Raw genomic sequence first — 17,177 nt, 5'->3', positions numbered from 1 at the left:
CTAATATAAATGGAAACACATTTCGTGAAAGTGTGATGCCTGCAAAACCAAACTCACCTTATCATCAGCCTCTAAAATGCTGCTTTCTGATACAAGTATACTTACTGAGCACTGTGACCAAAGCACAGTTTTAGAGGTCAGTGATCCAGCTCGGCCTGTCATTGGCTGTGTAGCTCGGCTGTCACTCAGATGTGGTGCAAGTTTCGGCATTTTGTGGGGAAATGTGCGGAATATATTCCAAGACCTGCATCTATCGGGGGTGGTGAGGAATGCATGCAATGACATGGATTTATTTTCAGCAAACCCTTCCTGAACACTTACTATGACCAAAGCTGGGCCTTAGACATGTGACAGTGAGCCACACGTGGGTGACCGCTGTAAGCGTGAAACGTTCTTCCTGAAATTAGCGAGCACAGACCCTGAGAACCATAAGAAATGAGAAAAGAATAAACAGGGCTGTAAGATCATGCTGAGGGGGATTTGTTTTCCAGCCCAAGTTTTGTATTTGGATATGTCTCGTGTGTATTACAGGAATGTGGGGGGTGAAGGTCAGCTGCACACTTTGACGGGGCAAAATATAAAAATTAGAGGAAGTAAATTTCATTTGTCAGCAGTTTGAAAATCCTCCCTACAAATGGGCTGGGGCATTACAGAAAATGTGTTAACAGTTATGTGAAAACTGTACAGGGTCTTAAAACGTCTCCTGGATAATTGTTTCATAACCCAGCGTGTAGTCCCTTTGATGGATTCTGGGGACTAATCAGGACCCTTCCACACTGACCAGCATCCTTCTCTCTCCTAAACGTCCCTCCCCTGTGACAGCTGCCTGTGGAGGAAATCTGACGGGCCCAGCCGGCGTTATTTTATCGCCTAACTACCCGCAGCCATACCCCCCCGGGAAGGAGTGCGACTGGAGAATAAAAGTGAACCCCGACTTCGTGATCTCCTTGATGTTCAAAAGGTACAATCTCTTGTCGAGCACCTCCTTTTGGTAGGATGTAAATAGCATCCTAACAATCACTCGTTAGCCCTTCCTAGAATCTCCCGTTTTACGTCTCACAAAGCCTAGCTCTGTGTCTGATAGATGTTGCATCAGGCTGCAAAATGACAGAATGGAAAGACGATCTTTTGCTGGGAGCTTTCTCCCTGTGTGAGGTTGCACGTGATGGGGCGGGATTTCCTCTAAATACTATGTTGTACTCACTGTGTCCCCGTGAGAAAGCCTAATTTACAGACTATTTAAACAGTAATCAAAAGTGACATAGATTTCCTCACTGAGATTTCTCATCAGTGTGTCGTATTTCTCTAAATGTGTGATAGTAATTCATTTCCACAGTGCATCTTGTCCGACGTTCCCAGAGGCTGCACTTGTTATCATTAACACGGGCGAGACTTGTCAGAACTTTGGAAGTGGAAGCTCCCCCACATTGGGTTGCTGTGAAGTCTGAATGACTAGACATTTGTCTTTTAAAAATTGCTGTCTCCTTTTTGCCAAGCTAGATGAGAAAAGTTCAAATATTTCTTCTTTGACCCAGTCATTCTTTAAAAGCATGTTGTTTAATCTCCACATATTTGTGGTTTTGCTGCTTTCTTTTTGCAGTGAGGAAAGTTCAAATATTATGATTATTTTATAGAAATACATTCTACAGGGCTATCATATTATGAAAATCTGGAATATGATAATTGTTTTTTAATACTCCAAGGTCTTTTCCTATTTAATATTCTGATGTTTGAACTACTTGAAGTGATAGAAAAGTGGGTGTACAGACGACCCAGGTCTGTGGCCTAATTACATTTGTTTATCTGCCAGTTGCACAAGTTTCCTTTTCTTGCAATGTTTCTGTCCGTGTCCCAGGCCGGGTCGCCATGCCCTCCTTTCACTTCCTCCTCCCGATGCGATCTTAGTCAGGATCATTTTAAATGTCTATGATTCCAAATTTGAAGCAGTCTGATCAGCCATCATTTCCTGAATTTACTCAAACTGCTATAAATTTACCAAGTGATGAACATTTTATTACGCCCTCAGCTATTACAGAAAGCCGGTGAACTGCTGGCCATGTTTTGGGATATCTTGGTGGTTTTTGTTAGTGCTCAATTCTAGCAGTGTTTTCCTTAAAACCAGGAGATTAAAGTAAATGGACAGTGAAAGCCTTTTAGGGAACGTGGAGCCTTCTGGTTGGGGTTCCTTACCCCTCTACTGTGTCTCAATGACTCGGTATCAAGGCTCCCAAAGTACATCCTGGCGTGTAGAAGGGCGTTTGCGTACATATTGTCCACTTCATTTTGTAAGTGTCTCTGGAAAAAGGTTGAACTAGAAAGCCTTTATGTTTCATTCCACTCTTAGATTTTATGAATCATTAGCTGACGTAGTGTCACAGGAAAATCACACATCTGTCACTTCTTCTAAGACATGGGCACCTTGAGTTTGCTGAGTCAGGGCGGGGTTATCCTGGGATAGTCAGAACTTGTTCTTTTTTTTTTCTTCAGTAATAATCTATCATGATACGTCCTTAGCTCCGCCAGGTATCCGGGTGCAGCGTGACCAGATGTCATAAGATCCGTGCAAAGGATTCCAGATAAAATTACTGTTCCAACCAAACTCTGTTTGCTCTTACAATTCCTGTTGGTGCTTTATACTTAGTCACTTCACTCTGTGACTCCTTTGTTTTTAACTTCAGGGAACTTGTCAGATAAACAGACTAAGAACCCCTCCAGGGCTCCCTTCAGTAAATATATAGCAGTGCCTCTTACCCGAGGTTTGGATTTCTGCAGTTTCAGTCAACAGGTGTACAAAATTAAATGGAAAATTCCAGAAGTAAACAATACATAAGGTTTAAGTTGCTCATCTCTCTGAGTAGTGTGGTGAAACTTCTTGCCCTGGCCCATCCCACCCGCCCAGGACGTGACTTGTCCCTTTGTCTAGTGTCACCACACTGTAGACCACCCCTGCCTGTGAGTCACACAGTAGCCGTCTCGGTGATAAGATTGGTTCTTACAGAGAGAGACCCCATTCCCATAACTTTTATTACAGTGTAGTGTTAAAGTTGTTCTTTTCCATTAGTCATGGTTATTGCTATTCTCTTAAGATTGTTCCTGGGTACATATATATAGGGAAAACAGTCTATATAGGGTTCGGTACTAATCGTGGTTTCAGGAATCCACTGGGGGTCGTGGAACATGTCCCTCGTGGATAAGCGGGGACGGCTGCATTCCGGGGTCTCACAGTGGTGAGTGCGGCCTTGACATAACCCAGGGTGGCCTGGTGCAGCGCCAGGAGTGCGCTAATGGGGTCCCCGCGTGCTGTCTCCTTCAGAACGCCGGGAATGTAGGGAGCGAGCTCTGTTCGCGTCTCATCACTCCAGTTTCCAGACTTAAGCAACACTTAAGCAACAGCACGTGCTCATGGCTGTAAAAGCTCCTGACTCTCCACCCTGTCACCCAAACATGCTGCCCACTGAAGGGAAGGTGACAGCCATTACGCAGAACAGAAACAGCAATTGTTACAATCACTGCCAGGGGGACATTTGTATTATATTACATTCGGCATTTGAATGGTCCTAACTTTAAAAAATCATACAAAAGCAGTGGAATCGCCCGTGTGGACACGTCCCAGTCGCGGAGGTGGGAGGACTGCGCGTGAGGTGCTGACACCCATATCCTTTGCTCTCAGCTTCCACATGGAGCCCAGCTATGACTTCCTGCACATCTATGAGGGCGACGGCTCCAACAGCCCCCTGATTGGCAGTTTCCAGGGCTCCCAGGCCCCGGAGAGAATCGAGAGCAGCGGCAACAGCCTTTTCCTGGCGTTTCGGAGCGATGCCTCCGTGGGCTTGTCCGGCTTCGCCATCGAGTTTAAAGGTACTGTGACCGCGAGTCCGTGTGGAGACAGGTGGTGCCCGCGGGCCGGAGCTGGAAGCGCTTCCTCGTGAAGTCGCGCCTGTGTGTGTAACACAAACAGTGCTGCCCTCGCTTGGGTCTGGGGAAGGGAGCCCGTCTGTCCAGTGGACAAGGATCCAGACCCACTTCTGCTGAGAGGAAAAAAAAGTGGCCATTTAAACTAAATTAGGATTTGTGCAATGATGGATGTGATTCGTGTAAGAGTTACTTTACGATGTGTTTTAATATCGTCAAATCCATTCCTTCAGGATGACTACATTTAAGTATATCCAAACAGCTGTTTTTACCTCAGTATGTTCAAGTGTAAAACGTCTGTTGCTGTCCTCTCCTGTTCCCTCCCCCCAGGCGTCAGTTGGATAAGGAGCTGGGTCACCACACCCGTGTCACCCACTCCATTCGGGAGTCCCCTGTGACTAACATCCAGAGAAAACAAACACAAACCAAAAAAACACCTAAGTAAGCATTTTGCTGGTGGGTCCATGAAAACAAATATTTATTTTTCAAATCCATTTCTCATGTGAACAAAGAAAATGTAAAATAATTTACAAAGAATCAGAGAAAGGGACTGAACAAAATACCAACGCACAGTAGTGAATGCTTTCTAAAAAATAATGAGAATATGTATATATTTTTATTTAAACTTTGAATCAGTTATTAGTTATTGGAATTGTAAAGTAAAATATATGTTTCATCTCTGTTAGCTCTTCAATAGACCTGTACTTCTTCATATGGTTTTAAGAAGAAAATTAGTCTATTTCCCCCCAAACAGCTGAATCCAGAGATGGATTGATCGTTATTAAAATACACAAAGTGAGACAGCTCAGTACGTGGAGGCGCCCCTGTGCCTCCTGTCTGGGCTGCCCCTGTTCTGGAATAACTAACGGGAGCCCTTGGGACGCTTTCCACGTCGTCACGCGTCTCAGGAAGGCCTCCCCGAGGTGCACTTCTGCGTGGCGGGACGCACTCCATAATGAGTCAGAAACCCCCCAAAAGACGGAACACACCTGACTAAATGTAAGAATGGCGCTGATCATTGCCTGCTAGCCCCTGCATTCTCCAGAACCTTTTAGAGATAGTGAATCACTGGTTGAGTGAGTAAACATAGCCCGATGTGCCTGACTGGTGATGGGAAAGGAGAGCTGCCTCTTTATTTCGGGTTCTTTGGGAACCAGAAAGCTGTATAAATGGGGTCTATAGGTCTTAATGTTTGAAAAGCTCTCCCGTGGAGTCTGTGAATGAGTAAAGCCAGCGGCAGACAGGGAGAGACCACAGTCATGGTGCCTTGTACCCACGAGCCCAGGCCCCATTCCACCAGAGGCGGCACCGAGCCAGCCCTGGTCCAGCACGGAAGCGGGAGGGGCCAGCAGTCCTCCCGAGTGAGGATCTCAGGCCTGGTGGTCAACCCCCAGCCTCCAGCACAGATACTGAGGTACCTTCAAGTGGGTTGGATACGAACAAGCAAACCACAGCATGTTATGAAGTCCTCTCATTAGCACGTGACAAATTACATGCAGAAACATACCGGTGATTTATCACCAGACATCCTGAAGTGACAGCTGGCTGAATGGAACCAGAAGATTAGATGCAGTTCATTGAGAGGGATTTCACAGCCTCGCCATCGGAAATCAAGATGAGCGACAGAGCAGAAGGTCACGTAGGTGACATTCAACCCAACAGTAAATGAAGCGGAAGAGATTTATAACAAAAAATGATCGCAGAGGACGACGAGGCAACAGGCAGTACTACAGGCGTAGCCTGGCAAGTTGCTCATTATTTTATAAAAGGAAAAATGTGCCCCAGCCTGGTGCTTCTGTCACGAGATGCTCAGTGCGTTCTGCTGGTGACAGAGGAGGGCACAGCATGGCACAACCTCTGGGGCCTGAGGTTGTGTGTGTTTGTTCCTGATTTGCCTAAAACAGATGTCACATGCTCTGGGTGGGCTTTAAGGCGGCTACAAAGAACTTTCAGAATGTCACCTACCCTTTGAAATATCCAAACAGGTTTTCAGTAAAGCTATTAGTGAGTCCTGGGCCCAACATAACACACAAGTCCTGCTGAGAGACTAACCATAGTCAGATAAAGAGCCTGCAAAGAGCTTTTACATAAAAATATTACTGTACATAATTCTCTATATTATAATTTTGCATAACTATACTATATGATATGCACATATGTTACTATACATAAACATGTATACACATTTGCATACATTTCTATAAATAGGTTAAAACGGAACATGTATCCATATATAATATGTGATATTTACTTACATCTGTTGCATTTTAACCCAAGTATGTAAATAACATAGTATAAGGTTATTGTAATAGAGTAAGTCAACAAATGCCAGAGGTCTCTGGCTAATGCTGATACATAGATCACTAAAGACATAGTGGAACATAGAGAATAAATGCAGTAAGGTAGGCCCCTTTTCCTTCCTGCAGGTCCCACACAGCTCGTGCTTCTGTCCTCTCCTACCTGTATTCCCACTCCTAGGAGGACGGCGTGTGTGGGGAAAGGTTTTCAGAGCGTGTTTGCTCCTTACCCTCTCTGTCTGCCTGCTGCGGTCAACCAGGAGAGTCCCCCTCCCATGCTGAACAGTCCCCAACAGGCAGGAAGGAAAGTAAACAGGAATCGCAACCAAAAAATAAAGTGACGTTCAGTCCTCCACTCGTACTTTCCAGAGATACTTATGTGCCTGAGTAACACTGGCTTTTCTACAACCGATGGAAGAATTGACATGAGTGAACTTTCGTCAGGGTAAGATTGTCAGACCCGAAGAAAAAGAGCTGAAATGTATTTATTTGATCTGCTCAGGTTATCCTTGAGTCTGTGTTGGCATTAATAACACAACTTACACACGCGCACGCACGCCAAGTCGTGTTTTCAGAATTTTAAGCTCAGAAATGAAGACGGACATTTCCGACAGCTTCTGCATTGATCACGTGCAGATCTGTACAATGCGGCCCCAGAGGCTTCTGATGTGACAAGGAACTGTGATGGAGTGAGGGACGTGGCCAAGCATAAAGAGCAAGCCAGTGAGGAAACTGCAAATACCATGTTTCCCGAAAACAAGACCTCGCCGGACCATCAGCTCTAATGATCTTTTGGAGCAAAATTTAATATAAGACCAGGTCTTATTTTAATATTTAATATTTTAATAAGACCGGGTATAATATAACATGATATAATAAAATATAACGTAACATAATACAATACCGGGTCTTATATTAATTTTTGCTCCAAAAGACACATTAGAGGTGATGGTTTGGCTAGGTCTTATTTTCGGGGAAACACGGTAGCATAAATACGTGTGCATTCATTTAATTGTGTTTCCAAAGGACTGTTGATCTAGGACATTTATAATAGTAAAGAGACTGAAATTAACTACATAGCAACAAGACTGAGAGGAAGCAAAGGTAATTTTGTACTTGTATGCGGGGAAGTACGTAGTTAGTGACCGCACAGTAGGACAGGTCTCTGCAGTGTGTTTTCTCTGAGGTATTTAACTTCTCTGGCTTTTCAGCGTCTCAGCGTTAACATGGGCTAGGTGCCATGCTTGCCTAGCTGAGGTGTAGTCATTACAATGAAGCACACAGTGTGCCTGACACACAATAGGCCTGCAATTCACTGAGCAGCTGTTACAATGAAGACAGAATTGCTGGGTAATCAGTACCTTCCAGATGTGGTGTTGGACTCTCACTGACCAGTACATGCTCGTTTTCTGCAGAGTTTCGTGTTCACTGGGCCTCGGTGAGAGGAGTGGAAGTCAGACCTTCTCCCCATAGCACCTTTGCAGCCCACCTGTTATTACTACACAAGAAAGTGCTTGTCTGACGTGAATGAAGCAGATGAAACCAGTCTTCTCTGGGGAAGTCAGACTCGGCCAGGTCTCCCTAAGCATCGGCGTCCACATCACTGTGGTTTAAGCACAAAAGTCAGAAAATGAACTTCAGGGTTAACATAACCAGTTTCTTTGGTTCAGTGCTAAAATCCAAAGTCAAAAAAAACACAAAAAAGGTAGATGCATAACAATATAATGCTGCAATTTTGTTACCAAGATGAAAGCAATTCAACATCAATTCTGTAGTAAAATGTGGTTTGAAAACTAAGAAATATAACTTTATTATTTAAAAAGTTCCTATTTTTCTATATTTAAATATTTTATAATTATTAATGTGTAAATTATTTGTAGTGGTTGACTTGATAATTAGCAAGTTAGTCATTAATCGATCAATAAATATATTGTGAGCATTTCTCATATGTCTGGCAGTGTTCTAGGCATTCAAATAATAAGCAAGCAAACAAACAAACAAACTAAGATCCCTGCCCTCATGGAGTTTGCACTCGTTTCTTCTACAGAGAAACCGCGAGAAGCGTGTTTTGACCCTGGGAATATAATGAATGGGACAAGAATTGGGACAGATTTCAAACTTGGCTCCACCGTTACTTACCAGTGTGACTCTGGCTACAAGATTGTGGAGCCCTCCTCCATCACGTGTGTGATTGGCGCCGATGGAAAGCCCGCCTGGAACCGCGACTTGCCCTCGTGCAGCGGTATGTGTGCAAACAGCTCCCTTCCTTCTGTGGAGACTCGCCTTTGGGACGCGAGCTCACACTTTCAAAACCGTTTCCCGCTTCAGCACTAGATTGCTCCAGGCAGTGGCTGGGATGGCTCAGAGAGCTAAGCTGGGACAGGCTTTGCACTTTCCTCTATCTTCACCTGTCTAGGGTCTCAGCCATTCTCTCATGTTTCCTCTCACTTAGACAGTTGGGCATTTTTAACTTCTGTTTTTGTGTGTTTTAGGCCTGGTCTATATAAGAGGTACTAATTGACAATCCTCGGTGTACTCTCTGTGTCTGTCTGTCTCTCTGTCTCTCCCTCCTTTCTCTCTCTATATATATGTTGACTGATTGATAGATAGATAAATATATGTATATTATATACTTGTATAAATATATTAATATATGCACATATTCATATATACACATATGTATTATATATAACATACATATATATCACATATGTGCACATATATTAAAATGAATGTATCATTTTCCCCCACATATGAATAGTTTGTCATTTCTTATATAGACGCTAAATTAATAAAATCACCTATTAAAGGTAAGACGAACCTTCGAGAACCGACAGAACTCACCAATAGTGACAAGACTCAGGTCACAGTTGCCCTTGGGAGGTGCAGTGACGGGAAGGCACAGGGGACATTGCTGGGTTCTTGGCTGTAATCAGTCGGCCGTATTCTGGGCGTCTCCATAGCCAAAGCTCCTCCAGCTCTGGATGCATGACTTGTACCCTTTACTCTGTGAAGGCTACACATTAAAAAGAAGATGGTAACACTCACGGTCTGTGGCAGAAAAGTTGATGCCAAGGTTATTTTAGGATGAACTCAAGGACCGGTATAGAGACACTGAGCTTCCAAAATGAACGCAGTTTTCCTCAGGACAGCTCACGTTGCTACTGGTACCTTCTGAACAAACAGAAGCTTTAAAAAACGAAAAGCATCAATGAAAAGCATGAAGCATCAAAACCAACGAGCAAACCCAATGCCCTTGGAGTCCTGCTCCTTCTGTGTTTCTGAGTTTATCTTAGGACCCCGAGGGGTTCTCAGCCAAGGAGCCCTGTCTTGCCAGGACCTGTCAGAGTTACTGGCACGGGTAGAACTCCAGGTGGCTTCTAGAGGAAGTGAGGAAATCAGGGAATGGTTAAAATAACTTGCAATGAAAAACTCTGCAGCCTAGGTTTTCCTAGTCTTACGTATTTGACACTGAATACTAAAAATTTCAGAGGGTATGTAAGAACAAAAGAAGGCTGAGAGCGGGAAGGGAGTACGCTGTGGCCCCACCTGTATAATGTGTCCATGTTTTTATGAACGTCAAACCTATCAGTAGGTTGGAGTCAGAATCATCATAATCCTCTTCTGCAGAGGCTCAGAGACTGTCCTAAGATCCGTTATGTCAGCTTAAAAATCCATTATTCAGAGTTCATGTTCCATCCTGTGGGTGTCTCGTTACCAACCCACATCTCTCCTGCCTACGGCACAGGATGGGGCAGTGCCCACTGCACTATTTCAGGCTGAAGGGAAACTGCTGAGATTCAGTCCAGCTCCCGGTCAGCTATTAACTAGATGTGTAAAAGCAGAAAACTGGCCTGGGCCCGGGGGGCCTCCATGTGCTGTGTGCAGGAAGAATGACAACGTGTGCCTGGTGCCCTCCACAGGGGTTGTCACAGTGATCACGTCGCAGATTAGGTATACACGGTACACCTGAAAATCCACACGCACACACATACATTCAATTGTGTAGAAATTTAATGTGAACTGCATCATATAGTAATTATATTTAAAATACTAATGCCCTTTATTAATGCCCAATAATCTCATAGATTGGGAAGGGCTTAAAAAACATTATTCATCTCAGATTATTAACAAAGTCATATAAAACTCCTGTTTCTCTATTTATTCTTATTTTTTACATTTGAAGTTTTGAAAATCATGTTTTATGTATGTAAATTACTCTTTATATATATATATATATACACATATACACACATAAAAAGGGAAATAAACAGGTATTATACCTTTAAATATATAGTAAATATACGCATATTATGTATACATACATATATAACGAGTAGCATATATATATAAAAAGTAAATTTACGAGGAATTTAGTGAAATTGTCAGCTGTAGACAGTGTTTTATTTCTGTGTTTAAACCATGATTGTGATGCCACTTTATGGAGCAGTGCTTTCTGTTGATCCATTTAATTAAAAATTCTGAACAACTACATATTTACGTTATATTAGCTGCTTTGGGAAATTTATAAAACATACAAGTTGTAGAGTCCTTCTTTTCTGGGTTTATTCATAACTGAAACGAGAGGAAAAATAAAGCCCCAACACACAAACACACACACACGCACACACACCATCCATACAAATACCCAAACCATCATATCTGCCCTTTCTAGTTTGGGTTCCTTCAGGTTTAAATCAAACTTTCAGGAAGAGACCCATACAGATTAGTAACTACACATGTTATTCTTGAACTGAATCTATGAGATGAAAAGTTAAAACAACAGAAAAACTAAAAAGAAAACATCCTTTCTTTTACTCTCATGGTATTATAAAAACAATAGGTTAAAAGACTTAAGCATGAGACCTGACACAATAAACTGCATAGAAGAAAACATAGGTACTAAACTCATGGACCTTGGGTTCAAAGAGTATTTTATGAATTTGACTCCAAAGGCAAGGGAAGTAAAAGCTAAAATAAACGAATGGGACCATATGAAACTTAAAAGCTTCTGCACAGCAAAAGAAACCATCGACAAAATAAAGAGGCAACCAACTGAATGGGAGAAGGTTTTTGCAAACAGTGCCTCCGATAAGGGGCTAATATCCAAAATACACAAGGAACTCATGAAACTCAACAACAAAAAAAACAAACAACCCAATTGAAAAATGGGCAGACGACTTGAAGAGACATTTCTCCAAAGAGGACATACAATTGGCAAGTAGACATATGAAAAAATGCTCAATATCACTAATCATCAGAGAAATACAACTAAAAACCGCAATGAGACATCACCTCACCCCAGTCAGAATGGCTGTCATCAACAAGACAAATAGTAACAAGTGTTGGAGAGGCTGTGGAGAAAAAGGAACCCTCATACACTGTTGGTGGGAATGCAGACTGGTGCAGCTGCTATGGAAGGCAGTGTGGAGGTTCCTCAACAAATTACGAATAGCATTACCATATGACCCAGCAATCCCACTCCTGGGTATCTACCCAAAGAGTCTGAAAACATTTATCCATAAAGACATGTGTGCTCCAATGTTCATTGCAGCTTTGTTTACGGTGGCCAAGACATGGAAACAACCAAAATGTCCTTCGATAGATGAATGGATAAAGAAATTGTGGTATATATACCCAATGGAATACTATTCAGCGGTAAGAAAAGATGATATAGGAACATTTGTGACAACGTGGATGGATCTTGAGATTTTAATGCTAAGTGAAATAAGTCAGACAGAAAAAGCACAGAACCATATGATTTCACTGATATGTGGTATATAAACCAAAAACAACAAAAGAACAAGAGACACAAATGAGAAACAAAAACTCATAGACACAGACAATAGTTTAGTGGTTACCAGAGGGTAAGGGGGGTGGGGGTGGGAAATGAGGGTAAATGGGATCAAATATATGGTGATGGAAGGAGAACTGACTGGGTGGTGAACACACAATGGGATTTATAGATGATGTAATACAGTATGGTACACCTGAAATCTATGTAATTTTACTAACAATTGTCACCCCAATAAATTAAAAAAAAAAATAGGAAACGGAAATAATCTTTGTATCTCTTAATATAATGATTGATATCAACCCGAAATTTTTGGTGAGATTTAATTGACTTAATAATTTGTCTTTATAAATCCTGTTATTATATTTGTTTTCATGATTATTTTTTCATGTCTGACTGAGGACTTATTATGTCTTCCTGCTAAATTACTTTTAGTCTAACCTGGTAAATCTTTCTTTTTCTTTTTCTTTTACTTTTGATAGCAGTGTAAAATAGGTTTTTAACTTCAGTATTTTGTTATGTTTTGAAGTAAACCTGCACGCTGTGCATTTTCTTAGCGCTTCTCGTCGTCGTTGTCCCAGCTGTCACATGCCACGTTGTCGCTCAGCACAGAACCTTGATTTCACTTTCAGCTCCCTGCGGAGGCCAGTACACTGGATCAGAAGGGGTGGTCTTGTCACCGAACTACCCTCGTAACTACACAGCTGGCCAAGTATGCCTGTATTCCATCACGGTGCCGAAGGAATTTGGTAAGAATGTCCTTTAATGTTTAATTCACTGTTGTATCCCCTTTGGTGTGATTTATTTCTGTCATGTTACAAACAAACATTTTATTTCTTGATATAATAAAATAATACAAAGGAAGATGAGTTGTATTAAAGTGGCAGGTTTTCCTGATATATCTTACACAATATCCACTACCATTCTCTCATCAGTGTAATGTAAAATGTTTAAATTCCCATCTAGTATTCTGATCCAAAACAATCGGAGAGAATAGGTTTGGCTTTGTGCTCATTTTTGTTAGCATTTTTTTCAGTTGTTGGTTTCCATGTGTAAGGACAGTCGCAAAGCAGCGTATCAATTTGTGCACATTTGGCACATGCATTTAATCATGTGATTATGATGGCAGTCACTGGATTAGTGAATACACCTTTGAGTGATTGGAGATGAAGAGCAGATGTAAACCTGACCGCTGAAGGGCTAAGCTCCTGAGTCTCCCTTCTAAGCTCGCTTCCCATCTGAGTGGGTTTCCAGAATGGCGTCATTTCTAGAAGGGCCTTCCTTCGTAGCCCCACCCCCGGTTCGCTCTTGAGCAGGATAATTTCTTTTGTGTTGGATTCTTTTCTGAAGTCAACCACATAATACCTTTTGTAATTTTATGAAATAGTTCCTTTTTCAATAGTAAATCTAAAAACCTACAGAGTCAGGCTTTTTTCATCACACTCAAAATGGCAGCCACTCCCTCACAGAAATAAAGCAGATAAAAATTATAATGTCCGACTCCATTTGAGGGAAAAACCTTTCAAAGGTACAATTCTATGACAAGAAGAAACTTGCTTGTGGGAGACAAAACATTTCCATAAACTTCCATTATCTGTTATTCATATTCTCTGATTTTAGTTTATTACAAAATTTTTTTTTGATTTATCACAACACAATTATGATTTTTCAGCAGCAAAAATGTCACACACACCCCCACCCTAAATGTTGATCAAATTTCCCAATATAAGAGGTTTAATGACATAAATGTACCATACAAATACGTGTAATACATATTACATGTGCACATATGTGTATATGGGGTACATGGAATACATATATGCACTAGAATACATGTCACACACATAACTGAATGCATACACACAGACATGAGCTGTGAGAGTCAGATGTGCCTCTGTTTTGCCACTTACAGTAATTCTTTCGTTCTAATTCTGACCTGTACGATCGGTACCCATGCTCCCATTTCTCACTCTGAATGATTTAGAGTGATTTCAGCTGAAACCTTACACGTACATGGAAATAAGAATTAGTTGCTCATTCTTTGTAAATTGAGACTAAATCACGAGTTTTTCTAAGCATTGTGAAGGCTCCACATACATCAGTTCGAGGACAAAAATGATGAAATTCTAAGTATTGAAATACACAGCTGGGTGGTACATGGACCAGGTACACAGCTGCACCTCACGGGGCTCTCTGACGGTGACATGGGGAGTGGGGTGACGAGGAAATGCCACATGGCTCTCCCACGGTGACACGGGGGATGGGGTGACGAGGACAGGCTGCGCTGTGCTGCTGACGCGCGTGTATTAAATTGCAGTGAGATCACATGGATTGGCGTTATACTCACCATAGCTTAAGAATTTTAAATTCCTCACCAAATTAGCATGCTTTAAAAACCAACAGGTGTCTGAGGCCTGTACTCATTGTTTACACTGTTAAATAAACAGGGTCGCTTTACGGCTACTCTCCCACCATCCTAAAGTAGTAGTAGCAAAAAACAATCTCCATTAATGTTCAAACTCTACAGAAAACAGAAATTGTCTTCCTTTTATTAAGTCCCAAAGATCAAGGGGTAAAATAAAATTGTCTTAGCAACTGAAAGCTTTTAGAAACCAGAGAAAAGAAGGTAATGATTTTTTATTGGATTCTTAGGATCAGGAGTTCTTCGAAGAACCAGTAAATATATACCGTGTTTCCCCGGAAATAAGACCAGGTCTCATATTAATTTTTGTTCCAAAAGATGCATTAGGGCATATTTTCAGGGGATGTCTTGTTTTTTCGTGTACAACAATCTACATTTATTCAAATACAGTCATGTCATCTTCTTCTGGAACATCGTCATAACATACTAAATACATCCATCTGGCTGGCAATCTTAACTGGGGCTTATTTTCAGGGCATGTCTTATTTTCAGGGAAACACGTTAGAACACCAAAATTTCCATTTCTTTGTTTAAGTGTACCATGCCAACCCACCCCCTTTATTTTACAGTGGTGTTTGGACAGTTTGCCTATTTTCAGACGGCCCTGAACGATTTAGCAGAATTGTTTGATGGGACACACCCACAGACCAGACTTCTCAGCTCGCTCTCTGGGTCTCACTCAGGTAAACTTCCAAAGAATTAGGCAACCAGGGTTATTAATTTCAAACTTGTCTTTTGTGTGTGGCGGGGACAGGGGTGTAGGAGAAATTTAATAATCTTGGAATGTGCTCATTTGTTTAGTGAAATCTTATCTTTGATAGAAAATGTCAAATGTACTCTTATCCCATATATTAAAACACTTGCTTTTAACATTTCACTCACTAAGATTATGAAAAATATAGCATCCATCTCAGTAAACAAAGGGAAATATCAGAACAAAAGGAATAACAACTCTGTGTATTTTATTTTCTGTGGTATGTATTGTGTCTTTCTGGACATAAACACTTTTACCATTTTGGTCTAAATTATTTCAAGCCTTTAAATATGTATGTGTAGAGAACACTACAGCCAATGTGTATACAGGGCATACGGTCACACAGGTATATACATGACATACACTCACACGTGTATGCAGTGTATAAACTCACACATGTGTACACACTACATATGCTCACACACGCATGCATTGCATACACTCACCCATGCACAAAGTGCATCTGCTCACACGTGTGTATACAGTGCATATGCTCACATGTGCATATGCTAACATGTGTATACTATGCATATCCTCACATGTGTACATTCAGTGCATACACTCACACACGTACATACAATGCATATGCTCACACGCATACATTCAAACATATTTTGGACTTCAGAAAACATGGGCTGTCATTTTGCCACTCGTTTTTTTGTCCCATATTGTCACTACAGTGACATGCAGAGGGCTTTTCCTATCATACATATATACACAGCATGTCATTAGCCCTGAGTGGTGTCCGCGTGGACGGGTGCAGCACGACTGATGTGTCGCCTTCCCTGGTGACAGAGCCCTCGTCTGTGGTGCCCAGCACAGTGACGTCATCTCTGGGCGTCACCGGCTTTGGCCAATCGGGGACGGTCTGGCTATTTCCAGTCTTGCACTACTTTTAAGCAAAGGTCCTAAACCTTGTCTTATTTCCTACCAACGTCCAGTGATGGGATGTCTAGAAATGCATCAGATGCTGCGCATTTAAATATGCCCGCATCCTGACAAAGTCACCTCCATCACCACACCCCTGTCAGTACCTGAGAGAGAACCTCCTGTACTTGAAAAGGTGAAAAGTATGTTTCACAGGTTTTTTCCTAAAGTATTTCTTTTTATTAGTAAATCAGCTTTGGATTCAGAGACATTTTCTTAATTTTAAGTAAAGTAATTAGCCACTAAGTATCAAATAAAGTTAATTCTGAGTCAGTGATCCACCCAGCTCTTAGATGTTTCCCCATTATTGGTTAATAGGCCTGTTATCACTGCTTTCTTCAAAAGAAGCATAAATGAGATGATGATTAAAGTATAGTTTTAAAAGAAAGTATAGGCAACAACAGAGTTTTAAAAGTTTTATGGAACCGGTGTGTTTGGGTCCTAAACAGCCAAGCAAAGTTTTATACAAATTCAAAAATTACCTGGGAAATTCCAAGTAAGTAATCATTTTCAAAATATCACTGTCTGCCACAGTGGTGTGTGTTCTGTGGGTCCCATGTACCCTCTTTTTCCATCCCCAGGTGAAACCCTGCCCTTGGCAACTGCAAATCAAATTCTGCTACGATTCAGCGCGAAGAGCGGTGGGTCTGCCCGGGGCTTCCACTTCGTTTACCAAGGTGAGTATCACGGCCTCGTACACCCCACAGACCTCCATTTGCAGTTAACGCACTGAAAGCATTTGAGCTGCAGTGTTTGATATTTAAGAAACTGAGTGTATTCGTATAGTATTTATAAAATTATTTAATAAAAGTTTTAAAATTTTTAGTTTGACACTTAAATATATTCCTGCTACAGAGATACCATAATACTTCATTTATCTGACATATGCAGGAAACAAACACTGATCGAATTACTTTTGCAGAGCACTGCACATTTTGCAAAATGTTTTCAAATATGTAATATTTTATATAATTAAGTAAAATACTTCATAACAGTTTAGATTTTAGTAACTGTTTTGATGAAAGGCATGTAATATAAATTATACATTCCAAACCTTATTGCAAAAACTCA

The 17,177-nt window shown here is 41.4% G+C and overlaps 1 protein-coding gene across 1 annotated transcript in view; it reads left to right on the top strand.

The window, feature by feature from the left end:
* The window catches only part of CSMD1 (CUB and Sushi multiple domains 1), a 1,609,724-nt gene that overhangs the window by 1,403,339 nt on the left and 189,208 nt on the right, over positions 1-17,177 (top strand). Inside the window, exons 28-33 of the mRNA XM_033104535.1 lie at positions 823-961; positions 3,671-3,858; positions 8,257-8,451; positions 12,636-12,752; positions 14,995-15,108; positions 16,688-16,783. Of these exons, the coding sequence (XP_032960426.1) occupies positions 823-961; positions 3,671-3,858; positions 8,257-8,451; positions 12,636-12,752; positions 14,995-15,108; positions 16,688-16,783 (849 nt within the window). The remainder of the gene's footprint in view (positions 1-822; positions 962-3,670; positions 3,859-8,256; positions 8,452-12,635; positions 12,753-14,994; positions 15,109-16,687; positions 16,784-17,177) is intronic.

Source organism: Rhinolophus ferrumequinum, chromosome 4 (genome assembly GCF_004115265.2).
Source record: "Rhinolophus ferrumequinum isolate MPI-CBG mRhiFer1 chromosome 4, mRhiFer1_v1.p, whole genome shotgun sequence".
In the NCBI taxonomy this organism is placed as follows: domain Eukaryota; kingdom Metazoa; phylum Chordata; class Mammalia; order Chiroptera; family Rhinolophidae; genus Rhinolophus; species Rhinolophus ferrumequinum.
The sequence above is the reverse complement of the archived record's forward strand: the minus strand, read 5'-3'. Positions and strand labels throughout refer to the sequence as shown.